The sequence below is a fragment of the Leptopilina heterotoma genome, unplaced genomic scaffold (assembly GCF_015476425.1).
Source record: "Leptopilina heterotoma isolate Lh14 unplaced genomic scaffold, ASM1547642v1 Lhet_304, whole genome shotgun sequence".
Lineage (NCBI taxonomy): Eukaryota > Metazoa > Arthropoda > Insecta > Hymenoptera > Figitidae > Leptopilina > Leptopilina heterotoma.
The window spans coordinates 107,024-127,896 of record NW_025111008.1 but is presented as its reverse complement, the minus strand read 5'-3'; the positions used below and the strand labels follow the sequence as shown (position 1 = coordinate 127,896).

Below are 20,873 nucleotides of genomic sequence, written 5' to 3'. Positions count from 1 at the left end.
GAAGGGTGCTCTGTACTAGTGGAGCGATGAATTAGCCCGCTTAAGGAGAGAATGCAATGCAGCGAGGAGGAAATATACCCACTCGAAGGGAGACCTCACGCTGCAAGAAGATTGGCATAAAGCCAGGCGAATCTTCAAGCGGGCTATAAGGAGTAGCCAACGAAAGTGCTGGAAGGACCTAATCGGGAAGACCGAGAATGATCCATGGGGTTTGGCGTTTAAAATTGTTACTAAGAAATTAGTTTCAAGACAAAAAACCCCGGGTCTAGGCAATCCGATCTGGGTCCAAAAAATCATAAGAGCGCTGTTTCCCCATGTGGAACCGAGCCCCAGGGAGGACTATACTTGCGTAGTACAGATGGAGGAGCTCTTCACGCTTGAAGAACTAAAAAAGGCGGCAAGGGCGTTGAATAATGGCAAGGCGCCAGGCAGGGATGGAATACCAAGCGAGATCCTAAAAGAGGTCGTCTCGGTATACCCAGAGTTGCTTCTCAACGTCTTTAATGCGTGTTTAAAAGCCGGAGAGTTCCTCAGTGACTGGAAAGTGCAAAAGTTGGTCCTCCTTAGGAAAGGCGATAAACCTCTGGATAAAGTCTCATCGTTCAGACCAATTTGTTTATTGGACACGATGGGCAAACTTCTAGAGGGGATGGTTCTAGAAAGACTTCAGAGAATCCTGGTAGGCAAAAATAGCCTATCAGAAAACCAGTTCGGCTTCCGGAAAGGCCGGTCAACAGTTGATGCAATACTCTCTGTTGTGAAACTGGCAAAGGAAGTCAATCAGGGGAAGAGGAAGGGTTTCTGTGCTTTTGTTTCCATCGACATCCGGAATGCGTTCAATTCCGCGAGATGGAACATCTGCATTGAGTCGATGAGACGCAAAGGAGTGCCGACTTATCTGTTGCGAATGATAGACAACTATCTCAGTGACAGATGGGTCGTGTACGAAGGCAATGTGTTCCATCTTAAGGAAGGGATGACCTGCGGGGCACCACAGGGGTCTAAGGTGGGTCCATTCATATGGAACGTCATGTACGACGATCTCCTGAGAATGGAGCTGCCCGAAGACACGATCCTGAAAGCCTTTGCAGATGACGTACTTCTGGTGTGTAAAGCACAGGAAACCAAATCCTTGAGATAAAACTCGATGAAGGTCTGCGACGAGTAGAGCGTTGGTTGTCTCGTCATGGCCTGCAAATGGCCTTAGAGAAGACCGAGGCTCTGCTTGTTACAGTCCGGCGAGTTTTTGAAGCCCCAAAGGTGAAAATAGGAGGAACTGAAGTCTCATGGGGAAATCAACTTAAGTACCTGGGAGTGACGTTGGATCGAAGGTTAAGCTTCGGTCCTCACGTGAACATCACAGCACTCAAGGCCGCCGAATGTATGGGTAACCTAACTAGGTTAATGCCCAACATCGGTGGTCCCAGGGAAAAGAAGCGGCGCTTGGTGGCGACCGTGGGTCTAGCAAAGCAGCTTTATGCTGCCCCTGTATGGGCTGATGCCCTTAAGACCCACGCCATCTTGGACAGATTGCTCTCTGTGCAGACAGGGAGCGCACGGAGAGTAATCTCAGCCTACAGGACGGTGTCTGATTGCGCTGCTCTAGTTCTTGCGAGTACACCGCCAACAGATTTTTTGGCAAAAGAAAGACAGGAAGTCTTTCAGCTCAATAAAGAACGAGTTGTCTCGCAGGAACAACAGAGCGGCGGTAGCCTAAAGATGGCTATCCGCAAATCGGCAAGAATCAGACTAGTCGATAGTTGGCAGGCAAGATGGGATGGGGAATCCAAAGGAAGGTGGATATACCGCCTGATTCCCCACCTCGCCACCTGGTTAGAAAGAAAGCACGGCGAGGTTGGCTATTACCTTACGCAGGCGATGACTGGTCACGGCTGCTTCGGTCAGTACCTTCAAAGATTTAAGATCAGAGAAGAGGCAAAATGTGTGTATTGCGGCGCTGAAATAGACGACGCGGAACACACTCTCTTCTCCTACGGGCAATGGAGTGAGCTAAGACGGGACATGTTTGATGCAGTGAACACTCAATTCACCGCTGATGACATGGTCCCAACTATGCTCCAAAGCGCGGACTCTTGGCGCTACATCGAGTTCTTTATTACATCGGTAATGAGGACAAAAGATGTGGACGGAAGAAGAGGTTAACCTGGAGTAATCACTGGGGACGATTCGCGGGAGGGGGAGGAGGAACTAATTCTCGTTCCTCCTCCCACTCCCGCGGCTCCCCCCCGGTGGTTAATGGAAAGATTGTTTTTAACAATGGACAGAGAGGAGTAAGAGAGAGGACTTCCACTTGCGAAGTAAAGCCATTAGGTAGTTCCGCAAGTGGAAATAGAGAGTCCTGGTAATGGGGAGTTGGTTTTAGTGGGTCGACAGAGCCTTAGGCTAACTAGTTTTAGCTGAAGCTACACCTTGTAGTGGCTCGGAGTTCATCCCCACATAACCTCATGGTACGGGCCATGAGGTATCTGATACTGAGCAGATTTCCAACTTCCCTCGTAAAAAAAATAATAATAATAATATTAATAATGTCATTGATTTCTTTGATGTGCTGGGAGAAGTGGATCCACTGCCCAACAGCATTGATTTCTTTGATGGGCTGGGAGAAGTGGGTCCACTGCCAGACATGATTGATTTCTTTGATGAGTTGGGAGAGGTGGGTCCGCTGCCAGACACAACTGGCATCTTGGATATGTTCGGTAGACCTTGCCGTGGTGGCGGGGCTTTTCACTAAAGGACAACCAACAGGGTGGTTCCCTGATATAAAAAACCAAAAAATTAATGAATATGAGTCAATGTCTTAATGAATTACCCCAAGGAGGAACCCCGCAAGGGGACAATACTCCCGTCGTTCTTTCTAAGACCGTCGCAGGCCCCACGGATTTTGGGGGGGGCCAAAACCTAAATTGCTTGGATAGGGAGCTCAGCAGCTTCGAAAGAAATGTTGTTGAGCAAGTCGACATGATTCCAAAAATACTAGAAAGCATGTGGCGTGCCTGCAAGAAGCAAAAGAACATAAGTAAAGATGTTCAGGATAGTATGGTGGCTATAGGGAGGGCGCACGAGGTGATTCGCAGCAACTTGCGTTTTATCCCTGAGCCGTTTAAAAATCCTGAGCCTCATACTCTAAGTATGGATACGTCAAACTCGAATCCTGGTACGCCAAAGAAAGGAACTCAAGAGTTTGTTAAGGGAAGCGATATAACTGATAGAAAACGCCCCAGAGAGAACGAAAGTCCGGAGGCAAGTCTTCAGAAGGAAACTCCAGTAGAAAAGAGGGTTAAGTGCAAGGAAGCTCCAGCGCAAAACCCTATACTTCCAAAGGGAAGTGAAAAGTTGGTCTCAGGGGAGACTTATGGTTCAGTCACCTCAAGGAATGCATCGGCAGAATCTGACGAATTTAAAGTAGTCAGCAGAGGAAACAAAGGACCTCCAAAGAAGAAGCCTGCAGGAAAAAAAATGATCTCCCCAAACATCATTTGAAGCTTAGGACAACGGAAGCAATTAAGATTGCAGCGAAAGACCCAAAGGCTTACAACGAAATCCTAAAAAAGGCGTTTGCAGCCGTAAAACCAGAAGAATCTGGAAATGAGGTCCTTCAGATCAGGAGAACTTTTAATCAGGAGGCCCTGATCGTGGTAGAAAAGGAGGAGAGATCTTGAAATTTGCAGGAGCTCTTGCTTCAGTTTTAAAAACTGAAGCCGAGGTTATGCCTCTTGTGAATAAAAGAACTCTCGAGATAAAAGGACTTGACGAAACAGCGACAAGTGAAGACGTTGTTTCTGCCGTGAGGACAAAGCTGGAAAAGCCTGACCTGGACATAGAGTGCAGACTTTTGCCACGTTTTAGTGGCACAAAAGTGGCGTTGGTCCGCCTGACTGAAGCGGAGAGCGATTCTCTGCTAAAAGTGGGCAAAATAAAAGTAGGATGGATAAATGCTGCAGTCAGAAAGCATTTGAAGGTAGCAAGATGCCAAAAGTGTCTTGTTTACGGACACGTGACTCGAAATTGCAAGGGCCCCGACAGAACTAAAAGCTGTCGGAGATGCGGCGGTGAGGGTCATATCGCAAAGAATTGCTCTGTCAAACAGCCTAAGTGTTTGACGTGCTCTGAGTTGGCTAAGACAGACGTACTTCATGTCGCCGGAAAAGGTTCTTGTCCGGTTTACAGAGAAGAGTTGCAGAGACTTAAAAAGGCAAATCCTTAAAACTTCTGCAGGTCAACCTGCACACGTGCAGAGAGGCACAGGCCTCTGACGCAGACGGCCAGGGAAAAGGGTATCGACATTCTGTTCTGCATCGAGCAATACAGAAAAATCGACCTAGGTTCCTGGTATCAAGATAAGTCGGGTAGGGCAGCTGTCCAGGTGTGCAATCCCGAACTGAGGGTTGACAGATACCTGGAGACGAGCAGTGGATTTGTCTGGTTGGAAGTTGGAGACATACGAATGTATAGCTGTTACTTTTCGCCTAATGATCCACTGACGGACTTCGAAGCCGACATGGAAGAACTCGAATCGAGCCTTAGAGAATCCAGGTTGGATGTACTTGTCACTGGCGATTTTAATGCTAAGTCGCCGGAGTGGGGCGAGTCAAGGTTCGATAAAAGAGGCAAAGTGATCGGAGAAATGGTCTCCAGAAACAGTTTAATTACTGTGAACCGGGGAGGAGCTTGGACGTTCAGGAGGGGTGCAATCGGATCCATCATTGATCTTACGATAGCATCAACTCCCTTATTCAAACGCATAAGCGACTGGCGAGTCTCTGAGGAGTATACCGCAAGTGACCATCAGTATATCGAGTTTTCGGTCTCAGTGGGAGACACAGGAGGAGGCAAAAGACAGGAAGTTCCGTGTCGAAAGTGCCCCTCATGGAATGTGAAGAAAATCGATAAGGAGAAATTTGTTTGTTCCCTAGAAGAAGCCCGCCTTATTAAGGAATCGGGATGGGTGAAGAGGCCGAATACCTTGGATGCCGAGGTGCGAGCGGTAAGGAAAGTCATCACCACAGCTTGCGATGCATCTATGCCGCGTCGTAAGCGAACCCCTTCACGGAAAAGCTCGGTGCACTGGTGGTCTGATGCGCTGGCCTCCTTGCGGAAAGCGTGCTTCAAAGCTAGAAGGAATTATACCCGTTCTAAGGGAGATCCTTTGCTAAAGGAAGTATTTAAGGAGGCCAAGAAAAGCCTGAAAAAAGAGATTCGAGCGTCACAACGCCGTTGCTGGAAAGACCTAATTGATGATGTCGAGAAGGACCCATGGGGTCTGGCTTTTAAAATCGTTACTAAGAAATTAGGAACGAGGCAAAAGACCCCCGGCCTGGACAATCCCGATTGGGTCAGAAGGATTATAAGAGCTCTATTTCCTCCTGCAGAACAGTGGGTTAGGAAGGACTGGAGTACCTGCGAAGTCGGTGAGGAGGAACTCTTCACTCTTACAGAATTGAGAAATGCAGGTAGAAGATTAAAAACAGGCAAGGCGCCTGGAATCGATGGGATAAGTAACGAGATCCTAAAATTGGTTATCGACACTTCACCCCAGATTCTGCTCCGATGTTTCAATCTTTGCCTTGAGAAAGGAGAGTTCTTCCGCGACTGGAAGCGGGAGAGGCTAGTCCTCCTAAGAAAAGGTGAAAAACCTCTGGATAAAGTCTCGTCTTACAGGCCTATTTGCCTGTTAGATACGATGGGTAAACTTCTAGAGGATATGGTTCTGCAGAGAATGCAAACCCATTTGACCGGAGAGAATAGTCTATCCGATTACCAATTTGGTTTCCGCAAAGGCAGATCCACGGTTGATGCCATTCAGGCAGTTGTGGACATAGCCAAAGCGGGAAAAAACAAATTGGGACCAAAGAAGAAGAAGGGCTTCTGCGCATTGGTGGCTATTGACATACGTAACGCGTTTAACTCCGCACGATGGAAAGATCTCATCCAGTCGATGATGAAGAGGAGAATACCGCCCTACTTGTTGCGGATAATGAATGATTATCTTAGCGACAGGTGGGTAATATATGAGGGGGACAACTGGACTCTGAAGGAAGAGATGCAAAGTGGTGCCCCCCAAGGCTCGAGGGTGGGACCATTCGTGTGGAATGTATCCTATGATAACTTCCTGCGAATGGGTCTACCTGAAGGCGCGGTCATCATCGGCTTTGCGGACGATGCGTTGGTCGTGTGCTCAGCCGAAAGCGAGGAAGCCCTTGGGACATTGGTGAACGAATGTCTGCGGCGAGTTAAAAGCTGGTTGGATGCCAGAGGTCTTCAAATGGCCTTGGAAAAAACCGAAGCTCTGCTCGTCACAGACAGACGTGGTTATAGTTTCTCACCAATCGTGATAGACGAATTCGAGGTCAAGTGGAGTAAACATATTAAGTATTTAGGAGTGGAGCTCGATGGAAGGTTAAACTTCCATTACCATATAGCGACGGCCTTGAATAAGGCGATAAAGTGTGCGTCAGACTTGGCACGACTTATGCCAAACGTTCGCGGACCACGTGAAAGGAAAAGGAGACTGGTGGTTAGTGTTGCTAAGCTGTTTTACGCAGCAGCAGCGTGGGCTCCCTCACTTAAAACAAGAAGCAAAACCATTTGCGATAATATGCTGTCTGCGCAGAGATGTGTTACTACCCGTATCGTCTCTGCGTATAAGACGGTCTCGACGAGTGCTGTGCAAGTCCTTGCAAGTGTCCCGCCGGCAGATCTTATGGCAAGGGAAAGGGAGGAAGTATTTCTTCTTTATAAAAGAAGAAATAATTTGATTTAAAATGTATTTTTTATTGACTTATGCTTCAGCAAACGTATTTGAAAAATGCTTCGAGACATTCAGTACAATTTAAATATAACTTCCCGATTTTTTTGCGTAGGTATATTATTCCATTAATTTTAAATTCTGTTATAAAAAACGCCTATATCATCAGAATCTAATTTGATTGTTACATTTTTATTTCAAAATTCTTTTTTTTTCAATAAATTGGTAAGTATTAAAATTTAAACACCCACAAAATTTAACTATGTGCCCAGCGAAGAGCGCGAAAATTTTTAAGATTTATATATTTGAGGCATTCTTTGTCAAAGGAAGCCCCCTTCTCCCCAAAATTGGTTTAAGTGTAAAAAATCGAGAATATTCTTAAAATTTTTTTTAAAATAGTTACTTTCAATTGCCGACTGGCGTTTTTTAAAATTCAAAATGACGGATCCAAAATAGCGGTCAATTTTTTTAAAATTCACTGGATTCAGTAGAAATTTGTTGCTCGGGGGTTTTAGGAGTCGGTGATTATGAATCTGGTTTCGAAATTTCAAAATTCAAGATACCGGATGCAACATAGCGACCAATTTTTCGAAATTTATTGCATTAACTTGGAAATTGTACGTTGATTTTTAAAAATTTTAAACGATTTTTGAACGGTAATTTAAGAAAACTAGTAACGAACTGTAGTGCCATGATTAGCATTTGGAAACCTTTTAATTTATAATTTGTTTTCGCCTAACACAGTGAAAGAATGGCTTTTTTGGATTTGTGGAACTTTATTAAATCTTGCCCTTAATGATCTTTTAACCCTTTCATGTTCTGCCTTACTGTAATAGAAAATAGATATAGTATTAAAATGATCTTTGGCCCAGGCATAGAGTTTTGCAGCAGTCAAAATATCATCTGCAGGTTTAAAAAGAAGGCTTGCTCTTGCTGCTTCTCCTTTAAATGTGACGCCAATTCCATCGCAAGCATTTTTGCCATGGGCAATCGCATGGTAATGCCAATCAGCTTTAATATCAAAATCTTATTCATGATGCATTAAATTTGTAATCTGATACTTATTTTTAAAACGCTACTTAGCACCGTCACTAAAATAAATAATTTTGTCAAATTCTGTGAGTTTTTTAATTTCAGGTATTAAAAGTCGTTGAATGGTGTGTACAGCAGAAGTGTCATGTTGAGTACAATCGAATAAAAAAATGAAACTGTAATGTTCTAATTTTGATTTCTCCTTAAAATAACAAACTACGGTAAACACAGTATATTGGTCATTGTTATAGTGGAATGCTTGGACTGCATCTTGAACCACATATTTATAATTTTCAGCAAAATCTAAGATTACTAATACTTTATTATCACGAAGGTTAGTTTTCAGATCTTAAAAAAACTGCATTTGTTCATTTGCAATGAACGAGTGAGATTTCAAAACTGAGAGCCTACTACTTTCGATTTCTTCGCCAATTTCTCAGAACATTCAAATTTCCTAGCGATTTTTTTGATACTCCAGGATGTTGGAGCGATCGTTAAAATTGCTAAGCGTTTAGGATTATTTAAATTTAAACTTGAAAGCATTTCTTTCAAGCCGTTTAGCACCTCTTCAAGTTCAATTTCATGTTTTGATTTGTCTTGGGAACTATCAATTTTTGCATTTTCAGGAATGTTGGGAAACTGTCGTTTATGATTTCGAGACAAACCTCGCAATTCTTTACCTTTGTGCCCTTCTTTTTCATAGGGATTACAACATCTATCTAGATGTTCATTTGATTTAATATTCGACATTTTAAAATTAATATCTAAATATCTCATGAACAGAAACTGTAATTCTGTTAAACAGTATTGAGATAAAGCGAGAGATAAACACTATTGTTCAAAGCTTTTAAAGCAAATTGAATTATCTCGGCCTCACAAAAAAAAACAGAATTTATTTTGTTATTAAACAATTGCAACGCGTTACCAATGCGACTTTTAAACAGACGTTGGTTACGCATTGCATTTGTTTAATAACAAAGGAAAGTTGGTTGGTTGCAGACGTTGGTTACGCATTGCATTTGTTTCGCAGTATTCCTGAAAATTCAAAAATTTGTTGTCACTGCAGAAAATATTAAATTCCGCGTAAGGATTTGAATCTATTAGTAGTAAAGCTGAAAAATCAACTAAGAAAATTGACACATAATCTTTATCATCCGCAAAGCTTGATAGTTCCCAAGACAAATCAAAACGTAAAATTGAACTTGAAGACATGCACAACGGCAAAATCTGAAAAAAACAATCAGAAGCAACATTAAAAAACAATAGAATTTTATGAAAATAATTCTAATAGCAGAGTAATGACTGGCGTCAGTTCCAGCAAATTTACTTAAATGTGTCCTAAGAATTGTATTCTAATAGGAAATAGTGGAACACATACTTTATTTGTGCGTGTACCATTAACCAAAATCATGAATTATGTTCTACGCAATTGCTTTTTTGAATAAATATTTTAACACTATTGCGTGGCTGATGAATTTAATAAATAAATAATAGTCAATATAACTAAACACACTCTCTTTTATTTAACAATATAATTAAAATTAAACAATGTCTTCACATAGAGAATAAAATTAATAAAAAGTTAACTCCAAAGTCTTATATATATATTTTGTAAATAAGTTTCAAAAATAATTGTTTCTCGATTGCTCGCGTGTCGAGTACTAAAGTTTCACCACAATTACAATTAAAATAATATAATATTCGTTTACCTTTGTCAATGACCGACACATTTCGGCTTCTAATCTTCTAACATTCTTAACATTCTGCCCGCCTTGAACGGGTACGTTCAATCAAATTTCATTCTATAGTCAGTGGCGAGACTTTCTTTACACCTCGAATAAACGTCCCGTTTTGAGTTTTTATCTTTACGACTCGAATTATTCCGTCGTCACCCGGAAACAGCTCAATGACTCTTCCCAAACTCCAACGTAAAGGAGGGAGATTGTCTTCCCTTAAAACAACTAAAGTATCTTTTTTTATATAAACAGCCGAGCCTGTGTGCCAATTGGATCGTACGTTAATTTCGTTCAAATATTCACGATTCCATCGCTTCCACAGGTCTGACTTAATCTTTTGAATATGTTCCCAACTGGACAATCTGTTCGTGGGAGTTTGGGCATAATCTTGTGCAGGAATAGTTTTCATTGATGAACCAATTAAAAAATGTCCTGGTGTCAGTGCGTTCATGTCGTTCGGGTCGTTAGATAAGGGCGTAAGTGGTCTAGAATTTAATATTGATTTCACCTCACACATATATGTATAAAGTTCCTCGTACGTAAAAAGAGTCTCGCCAATTGTCCTCCGTAAATGAGTCTTGAGTGACTTCACGGCCGCCTCCCAAATTCCACCAAAGTGTGGAGTTCGAGGCGGTAAAAAGTGCCAGTCTTTATTTTCATCTGCTAATTATTTAGTTATCGTTAGATTATGATTTTCAGCATTTAGGAGGCCGCGAAGTTCACTCAACTCATTTTTAGCGCCAACTCTCTCTCTCTCTCACTGCATACAAAGTTCCATTAACACCAGAGTGCATATATTTTTCATGATATTCTCGAATAATCAAGTCTGTGATGGGATGCTTTTTTGGAAGGAGAATAGGATGTTGTTGATCAAAGGATATTAATGATTCTTTTATTCTTCCTCCAACTCTGATTAATTCTTGCTCGATGATTGGATTTAACTTTAATAACTGAGATTTTTTCCTTAGCTGTCCACCTTTAGCAAGTTCATGGATCTCTTCAGCGAATTCCTCTTGTTGAACTAGAAAAATGATTTTGTTGTGTGCTCGGAGTATTTCATCAGGTGTTAATTGTGCTGAAATTTGAATTTTCTTTGATGTTCTATGCAAGAAACGCAAACAGTAAGCGATGACGTTAATCAACTTTCGAAAGGATGAAAATCGCTTCCACAATTACAAATTTGTTGTTTTCTTAGCTGCGATCAAGACTATGTTTTTTCTAGCTTCAGGCACCTCTGTACACTCCAATTGATGCTTTGGCCAATGATTTTTTGATAATTGTAGCCAGCTTGGTTCAGTTTTCCACATTGAATTCTTTATAAAATCTGATGGCATTTGACCTCGTGAAATTGCATCCGCTGGGTTGTCCTCTGACTTCATGTGACTCCACATCTCTATGTTGCTTGATCCTTGAATCTCTGCGATGCGATTTGACACAAACGTATTGAATTGATGAGGCGAAGATTTGATCCAGCTCAATACGATCATTGAGTCTGACCACAGCTTGATTCCATCGATCTTACAACTCAATGATTTTTTTACATCTGTCAGCAATTTCGTCAACAATACAGCGGCGCAGAATTCCAACCTGGTCAAGGTTACCGTTTTAACTGGTGCAACTCTCGACCTTGCACATAATAAGTTGCTTCGAAAATCATCACCCTTTCCAATTCTTACATAGATGCAGGCACCATAGGCCTTCTCACTGGCATCTGCAAAGCCATGGAGCTGCATCTCATCCAATCCCTGTGATCTAACTGGTCTCTCCACACTCCAATCATTAATCACATGAAGTTGAGCTTGATATTCTTTATATTCTGATAGGATTTTTGGAGGCACTGGATCATCCCAAGAAGTTTTGGTTTTCCAAAGATCCTGCATCTTTATCTTTGCGAATGTAGTCATCGGAGCGAAGAGGCCACAAGGATTGTAGACCTTTGCTATATTTGATAACATGATTCGTTTTGATGTGATTTTTTCATTTTGATTAGCTGAAATCTTGATATAAAGAGTGTCGTCTGCTGTATTCCACATCACCCCTAAAGTTTTCGAATTTTTTTCCAGATTTAATTTTAAATCTGAGTCAACACCTTTAGGTAATGTTCCAGAAATATCAGGAATATTTGATCTCTACTTCGTCAAATTAATCCACCCTTCTTAGTCAGCTTTATCAAATCATTTTTCAACTGCAATGCTTCCTCGATAGTATCAGCTCCTGTCAGAGAATCGTCCACGTAGAAGTCTTCGTTTAAAGCTTTGGCTGCTTCAGGAAAATTGGATCCTTCGTCGATAGCCAATTGCTTAAGACATCGAACTGCCAAAAAAGGTGCCGCTGATGTTCCATACGTTATTGTTTTTAATTCATACGTTTTTACAGGTTTATCTGGATCTTTTCTCCACAAGATTTTCTGGAACTTCCGATCTTTTGGATGAATCCAGAATTGTCTGTACATCTTTTCCACATCCGCGCTGAGAGCAATTCGATGTTGACGAAATCGAATTAATAAGCTGAACAATCCGTCCTGAATGACTGCTCTCACTAAAAGTGTTTCATTAAGCGAAATTCCAGTGTCTGTCAATGATGATCCATCAAAAACCACTCTTGAAAGAAAAGATTGCTTGATCACCGTCTGGTGTGGCATATAGAATCCTTCCTCCGGGCCACTAGTAGAAAGCTGCATGTGACCAAGATCCTCATATTTCTCGAGAAATTCATCATATTTCTGTTTTAAATTGGCATCCTTCAAGAGTCTTCGTTCTAAAATAAAAAATCTACGTTTAGCAATGTCATATGAATTTCCTAAGTTTTCTTTCTTTTTATTGAACGGTAAACTGACGATGTACTTTCCTTCTGAGTCACGCTGAACATTTTGTAAACAATTTTTTTCACATTCTGACTCCTCTGTAGACAAATATTTAGTTTCAATTCCTTTATCGATTCTCCAAAATTTCTCCAACTGAACGGTCAATACATCCCGCACTAGGTTGCATTTTAATCCCCGATGTAATTGGTTATTGTTTATTCTACCCGTGACAATCCACCCTAATTTAGAGTTTTGTAGTGAGATATGTGGCATCGCGAGAGAAATTGTGTTTTGTTCCAGTAGTTCATAAAACAGCTCTGGTCCAACTAATATGTCTACTTCCGCTGGCCTGTGGAATTCTGGATCAGCTAAATTTATATGTGGAGGAATCTCAAATTGTTTTTTATTTATAAGAATGGATGGGATTTCACTTGTTATTTTTGGAAGGATGAGAAAAGAAAGTTTTGTTGTATATTTTGCATTACTAGATTCGAACATTGTTTCTACCCATTCAATACTATTTATTTTGTTATTATTCAAAACTTCAATCGCAGAATTTAATCTTTGTTTTTTGAGATTTAATTTTTTAGCTAATTGTTCAGTCATCAAATTTGGTTGTGATCCACTATCTAAGAGCACCCTACAACTATGTCGCTTACCGTTACTGTCAAAAACATATGCAATCGCAGTAGACAAAATAGTCATTGAAGAGTCAGTAACATGGCAATTTTTATTATACCATTTCCAATCGAATTTGCAGTTACTTCATTTTCCGAATCTTTTATTATGTCACGATGTAACATAGTATGATGTCGCTTATTACACTTACTACAATTTCTAGATCTACAGTTTGCAATTAAATGATTCACTCCGAGACAATTGTAGCACAATCCTTTCTTTTTAATTAATTGAATCCTTTCATCAACAGAAAGTTTTGTAAATTCTGAACAATTATAAACTGAATGATTATCTTTACAAATTGAACAAATTATTTTGTTATTAGTATTTAAAAATTATTTACCAACTACTCTTTTATCTGAATTATTTTGAACTTTGTTATTTACTTTCTGTTTATTTTGCTCCGAATTTCCATGATTCATTGTTTCGAGCATCTGACAGCGTTCTTGTAGAAACTCAGTCAGCTGCTTGAAAGTAGGTATCTCATTTCCCTTCCTCGATCGTTCCCACTCCCTTCTAGATTCCTTGTCAAGTTTTGATGCTATAATACAAATTAGAGCCGTGTCCCAACTCTCGGTAGGTTGCTTTAACATTTTCAATCCGCGTACGTGTGTCAAAATTGAGTCAAGTAAATTACGTAAACACGCAGCTGAATCTTTACTAGGTTATGCTACCTAAAGAATTGCCAACATATGAGTATTTATTATTAAACGTTTATTATCAAATCTCTCTGCTAATAAAGTCCACGCAACATCATAGTTCTCGTCAGAAATTTCTAAATTTTCAATTACCCGTGCGGCATTGTCTTTTACATAAGATTTTAAATATCGTAATTTCTGGACCTTAGGGATGCTATTGTCATTATGAATAATTGCAGTAAATAAATATACCGACCGAGAAAGTGGGAAGATCGAGACTGAGTAACGGAAAATGACTTCTTACTATTTGTGATTCACTATCGTTAGTAGACAATCGTGTCGTTGCCAAAGTTCTTAAATGTGTTAGTTCATTTTGTCTCTGATTATTCAACTCTAATTCTAATTGTGCTACAATCGCTCGTTGTCGGGTTAATTCGTTCTGTTCCGTGACCGTCTTTCGAAGTGTCAATTGATTGATAATTTTTGTCGCTAAAGCTGTATAACTAAAATAATTATTTTCAAAGAAAATTTTTATCATTTCTCTCAATTTGTTTAAAGATGAGTTCAAAAATTTAAGTTAAAACGTATTTTCTCACGGTTTTTCTCAAATCGTTCAAACTTTCACTTTCTTTATAAACTTACTCACAAAAGCAATTGAAAACTGCAAAACATGTGCTAGCCAGAGTCGAGTCCACCCTTTTTTATGACATTGCCTGCGCTCAACCTTGGCTAGCGAATCTCATTAGTTTTTGACTAAAAAGACTTTTCCAAAAACATGAAAAGTGACATCTTAAAGAAAAACATTGCTTTTCTCCCATCTTTTTCTAGTATCGGTACATCGGGTAAAGGATAAGGCCCTTTTTGCTCAAATCGGGTAGTTAGTTCGCTTTTGCCATAGCTTTCGAAGAGACCTCGCAAAAGTGTTAACGTTAACCGGACACTCAAACGTCACAAGTCTATTCTCAACAAACTGTTATTTGATCATATCAAAATCAAGTTACTCTCTAAAAAAAGGGGATAACATTCTGGATAAGTCCTTATGTGAAAGTCTATTATCTCTGTTGATTCTCTCCCTTGCGGGCCCTTATGAGTTGTGTTATCCCTGCAAGGGACCCATTCTCGACCTTCCAGAGTGTTATCATTCTCACAAAAGGTTATCAATCTCTTAAAGTTATCAAATCTCTTAAAGTTATCATTCTCTTAAAATCGTGTCAAGTCTCTAAAAATTATCACTCTCTTAAAGTTATCAATATCTTAAAGTTATCATTCTCATATAAGTTTACCTTCCTTAAGATTATCACTCTATTAAATGTGTTAACAATATACTAAAGGTTATCACTCAATTAAGAAACTTTATCATTTCCAACAACATGGTATATTTTTCGTAAAAGTTATCACTCCAATAACAGAGTTATAAAATTGATAAAACGTACTCTCAATCGTATCAAAAGTGTTATCATACAATATTAATGTGTTATCCTGTTTGTACTGTGTTATCTTTCAAAATCAGTGATGTTATCTATTTATTAAACAATAATATACTAATAATTTTGGTGTATTTTATGCGTGTTAATTCTTTGTATTTTCTTCAAATGAAAATACGTGAAATTCTCTAAACATTTTTGGTTCTTCGAGCCGGATATTAAGTGATATTTTGGATATCAGTTCAAGTGATTTTAGTTTTCATCCGTGTTTAAAATGAGAGTGTCTCATATAAAAAATTATCTTGACGATCAAGTGTCGCATATGGATTTTATATCAAGTGCTGTGAAGAACTTAACAAGTGTTGGTGTGTCTAATGTGTCATCACATCGTATTGAAACGCGAAAAACCGCCCTTCAAGAGGAATGGAGTAAATTTACATTGAAAAATGATGCAATTAAAATTGCTGTCCGTCGATTAACATCGCGAGATAAGGAATACATTTTTCGACGCTCTTATTTTTCTGAAAAGCTTTTCAATGCCACACAAGAAGCATATCTTGAAGCTTTGGAAACTATGGATTCGATGCTTGATCGTTTAAAAAAGGATTCACGTTCCCCTTCTGTTCAATCAGGTTCACAAGTGTCATCTTTTCCCTCAAGCGGACATTCTGGTCCACGTTTACCTTATTTAAATTTACCGAGTTTTGATGGTTCTCCCTCGGAATGGCTACCTTTTAAAGATTTGTTTGATTCTATGGTGTTATCAAATTTATCTTAATCACCCGTATGGAAACTACACTATTTGAAACAATGTCTCAAAGGAACTGCAGCTCATTTACTAAAAAATACAACATTAACAAATGACAACTTTCAAAAGGCATGGGATTCTTTAATTGCTTTCTATGAAAATAAACGGTTATTAGTCAATTCAGCTTTGTATTCATTCATCACACTCAAAAGAATGACAAAGAAATCATCTGTGGAAATGGAAAACTTATATACTTCTGTCACGCAAATTCATCGTTCTTTAGAAACTCTCGGCATATAATTTTTTTAAAAATTTTTTCTAAATAATTGAATTCTTTTGACAAATTTTATTAAAATGTATAAATAAATTTATTATTATATTTTAATTAAATATAATTTTACATTTTAATACAATTTTTAATATATCTATAGGGGAGAGTCGGTAGTGGTGTGACATGCTTTATGTTTTTAGTGTATCACCCATATTTTCATGAATACATAGTAGGGTGGTCCAAAAAAAGTAAAATCAGAATTTTAATGCTCTCACCCCCTAGGATTATTCTATATGGAGAAAAAAAATACCCCCATTTTTTTTGAAAATAAAAAAATATTTAGAGGTCGCTCAAAGCGCTCAAAGTTTCTCACGTAAAATGCATGGGAAAAAACACTTTTTCGTAGAATTGGTATAGAATCCTTGAAAATTAATATTTTCCATTCAGCAAACTCTTTCTCTTCAGAAGACTTTAAAGAATAGTGCTAAATTATTTATTTAATCATTTTTTTAAATTAACTATTTTTTATAGGTACCCCAAAAAAACCCCATTAATTTCAAAATTACAAAAAAATCGTTAAAAAATATTTTTTATTATTTTTATCAAAGTTTTTTCCTAGATTATGAAAGAATAACACAACTATTGACTTTTAAACATTATTCCATGTAATTGCTAATTTGTTTAAACAAATTATTATTGTTTATTTATAACTTTTTATCTAATTGAGCTAAAGTGTTTCGATTTTTTCTCAATTTTGCAATTTTTCAGGCCGAATGTAACCAGTCACTATCAACTAACTAAGAATTTTAAGTTTACCAATTGTTTAAACAAATTACTATTGTTTAATTTTATCTTTTTATCAAAATGAGCTACAGAGTTGCAACTTTTTTTTAATTGTACATTTTATTTTTTTTGTAAGGTAATAATTAATGTAAGACTTAATTATCGAGTAAAAATTGTGAACAATAAGTTTTTTATTATAAAAATGATAAGTACAAAAATTTTTATTTACGTCATTGAAATTACTACTGCGATAGCTTCAAATTTAAAATAACAATTTGTTTAAACAATTGGTAAAATTGTAATTCTCAGATTGTTGTTAGTAACTAGTTACATTTGGCTTGGAAAATACAAAATTGAGAAAAAAATTGCAACTCTGCAGCTCAATTTGATAAAAAGATAAAATTAAACAATAGTAATTTGTTTAAACAATTAGTAAAATTAATATTCTTAGTCAGTTGATAGTGACTAGTTACATTCGGCCTGAAAAGTTGCAAAATTGAGAAAAAATCGAAACTCTTTAGCTCAATTAGATAAAAAGTTATAAATAAACAATAATAATTTGTTTAAACAAATTAGCAATTACATGGAATAATGTTTAAAAATCAATAGTTGTGTTATTCTTTCATAATGTAGGAAAAAACTTTGATAAAAATAATAAAAAATATTTTTTAACGATTTTTTTGTAATTTTGAAATTAATGGGGTTTTTTTGGGGTACCTATAAAAAATAGTTAATTTAAAAAAATGATTAAATAAATAATTTAGCACTATTCTTTGAAGTCTTCTGAAGAAAAAGAGTTTGTTGAATGAAAAATATTAATTTTCAAGGATTCTATACCAATTCTACGAAAAAGTGTTTTTTCCCATGCATTTTACGTGGGAAACTTTGAGCGCTTTGAGTGACCTCTAAATATTTTTTTATTTTCAAAAAAATAGGGGTATTTTTTTCTCCATATAGAACAATCCTAGGGGGTGAGAGCATTAAAATTACGATTTTATTTTTTTCCCATGTATTTTTGGACCACCCTGATACATAGTCTGCATCTATGAAAGCAGACAAGTCGAACTATCTTTTGCAAATTTACAGAATATAGATAGCATATGTCTTCAAAAATAAATAGCTGTCACCGAATTACAATAATGTCCCACGACCACCGACATTAAAAAGCGTCGATAGTGGCGGGACATTACTTTAAATCGCAAATTTTTCAATTACAATGTCTTTTACGGCTTTCAAATTCGAAGCAATTGGGTTCCTTTACGTCCCTTTTTAATTGTTTCCGTTTTTTATCATCTAAAAAATGAGTTAAGATTATTATTTTCATAATTACAGATTATTTGAAAATAAATTCGCAACTTTTAGATTAGGTTATTGTTACGAAAAATATTGACGACAAAACTTAAAAAAATGATACCGAAGTCATTTAGAAATGTACTATTTTATTAGATGTAAACAGTATAATGCACTAGGAATAGACCTTTTCATTTAAGACCGGAAGTTGAAGCTACGCCATGACAGACGGTGCGATTTCAAAATTTTCGAGCAACTTTGTATCAAAATGTATATTGTGCTTATAACAATTCAAATAAAAAACTCGATGAAAATGACATTCCAGAAGCAAAATTAAAGTTTGAACATGTAGAGAAAAATACTGTCTGTCAATTAAAAATATGGTTATAAAGCCGAAGTCAGTGTTTAAAGGGTAAAAAAGTCTATCTTGTTGACATGTAAATAAGGTTATGTTATGTTTGAACATAACCTTACCCACAGGTCTCATTTTCGACATAGTTGACAAGTTTTGCAATAACTTCGAATATTATCATTCCTAATATTTCATTTTCTAAATGTTAAACGGTTTTGGGAAAGAAATAAAGTAATAATTTTCAGTCAAATAAAACTTGCATCCACCTTGCAACGAGTATCACGTTTGCAATTCCCAAAACAACATTTCTTTTGTGCATTATTATTCTCAGGGATACTGCTCATTTTTAATACACGTTAATTTTTTTTCTACATTCATTAGTAATATTTTTTAATTACTTTTCACTATTGGCACTGTGCATTTTGTACAAAAAGTGCTCGAAACTTTGTCCCCGCTTGCGCAGTACAGATTTCTTAAATGAAAAGGTCTATTTGGAAGGAATCTTACATACTAATAAATTAAAGAATTTGTCGTTCATAAAATTTTGAAAAGTTTAATTTTATAAACACTTTTTCTTACAAAGAATAAAACTTTAAAATTTGCTTAAAACTATTGCCAGCATTATAGTGACAGATTTTACGTCCAGGAAGTGTGTATCATATAAAAAAGCTTCAAGAGAATAAAACTTTACTTTTACACCAGCAGAGGCAGCACTGTCAACTCAGTTTGAAATATCGCAGTGTCTCGCTATAACCGCTGTCGCGCCACTGCCGACAACGCCATAGATATATTAATTGATTGAATTGAGGAAAATATGAAAATAATTGAAATTTTGACAAGAATTTTATTAAAATTGTTGAAAATAATTGAATTTCGCAGAAGAATTTTATTATTTATAAAGATAATTAAAATTTTGACGAGTATCTTTCAAAATTTTAAAACATAATTAAATTTCTGCGAAGAATTAATTACTTTTAAGAATAATTTAAATTCTACAATCATTTGTAACTTCTCGAAAATTCTCCAAATTATATCGTACAATTTACGTTTTTTTCGTACTTTTTCAAACAAATTACGGCCTTTTTAAAAAACGGACTTTTACGGACTTTAAACAAATTTATGGACCTAGTTTGATCCCTGTGCTTAAAATTCCCAATGGCAGAAAAAAATCCCGTATATTCCCGTACATTTCCCGCACCAAAAAATTTCCCGTACAATTCACACATTTCCCGGATGCTGGACACCCTGAATCAGCGACCCCGAAAACCCCTAAGTGAGAATTTTCAAACAAGAATTCTGAAAAAATGGTACAAATAATTAATTAAAATTTTTTGAGATTTTAGGCGCCATTTTGAAAAATTAGAAGTTTATATTTAAAAGGTCGACATATATTTTGAAAGTGTGACTATCAATTGAATTGTGCAATTGCACAATTTATGGAAATATTAACTTTTGAAATTTTTTTTGACATTTAAATTTAAGATTTTTTAATAAAATAATCTTTTAGGATACGTACAATTTTTTAATTATATGAAAAAATTATATTTTACAATTTCTCAATAATTTTTTAACATCATATTCGGACACTCTATTATATAAAAAAAATTTCCAAGGAGAAAATAGTATGTTTATTGAAAAATATTTAAATTTGAAGTTAGACTAAAAATTCAGTGCATTCACTGGGTTAATAAATATAATGTTTTATAAGTTTAATTTTCATAATTTTCTTTATTTTTCTTCCAAGAAAAGAAATATAATAACTTAATGAATATAAGTGGAAAGTAAATACAATTTTTCTTAAAATTTTTTTTTTAAATTGAAAAATCGCGACTGAAGAAAAGTACTCAGTCTTCGATTTTAATTTTTTTTGCAAAATGATTCTGAAACAGTCCCCTAACATTTCCAAAAAGAAAATCACAGATATAGGAGAAAGTCGAAGTTGAAATTATTCGAGGCCCACCGTGTAAAAAATGAAACGAAATCACAATTTTAACTATAGATTTACTATAGCAATTTTTGCAAAAATGATAATTCGCAAAAGTGGCAATTGATAAAAGTGACAATTCGTAAAAATGATGTTTCGCAAATGTGACAAAAACATTTCGTAAAAATGGCAATTCGAAAAATTCGTAAAATTGACAATTCGTTAGAGTGACAATTCGGAAAGGTGATAATTCATAAAACTGTTTTTCGGAAAAATATTAATTTGCGAAAGTTCATTTGGATAAAATTTTAATTTGTTGAAGTGCACTGAGAGAAATTTCTGCACAAAAAAGTATTGAAATACTCAACGCGCTTCGCATGCCTTCTGTAGTGAGGTTTTGTTATGAAAACATACTGAATTTGCTCAGC

The 20,873-nt window shown here is 36.8% G+C and overlaps 1 protein-coding gene across 1 annotated transcript; it reads right to left on the bottom strand.

Moving 5' to 3' along the window:
• Window positions 1–11,671: 11,671 nt before the first annotated feature.
• Window positions 11,672–13,042, bottom strand: LOC122504553. Its single transcript, XM_043615710.1, has one exon. The coding sequence runs from the start codon at window positions 13,040–13,042 to the stop codon at window positions 11,672–11,674; it is 1,371 nt and encodes a 456-aa protein (XP_043471645.1).
• Between the last annotated feature and the right edge of the window lie 7,831 nt (window positions 13,043–20,873).

Bases quoted from the DNA above. Each gene is read 5' to 3' on its own strand.
- LOC122504553 (XM_043615710.1), bottom strand. From the start codon at position 13,042: ATGACTATTTTGTCTACTGCGATTGCATATGTTTTTGACAGTAACGGT.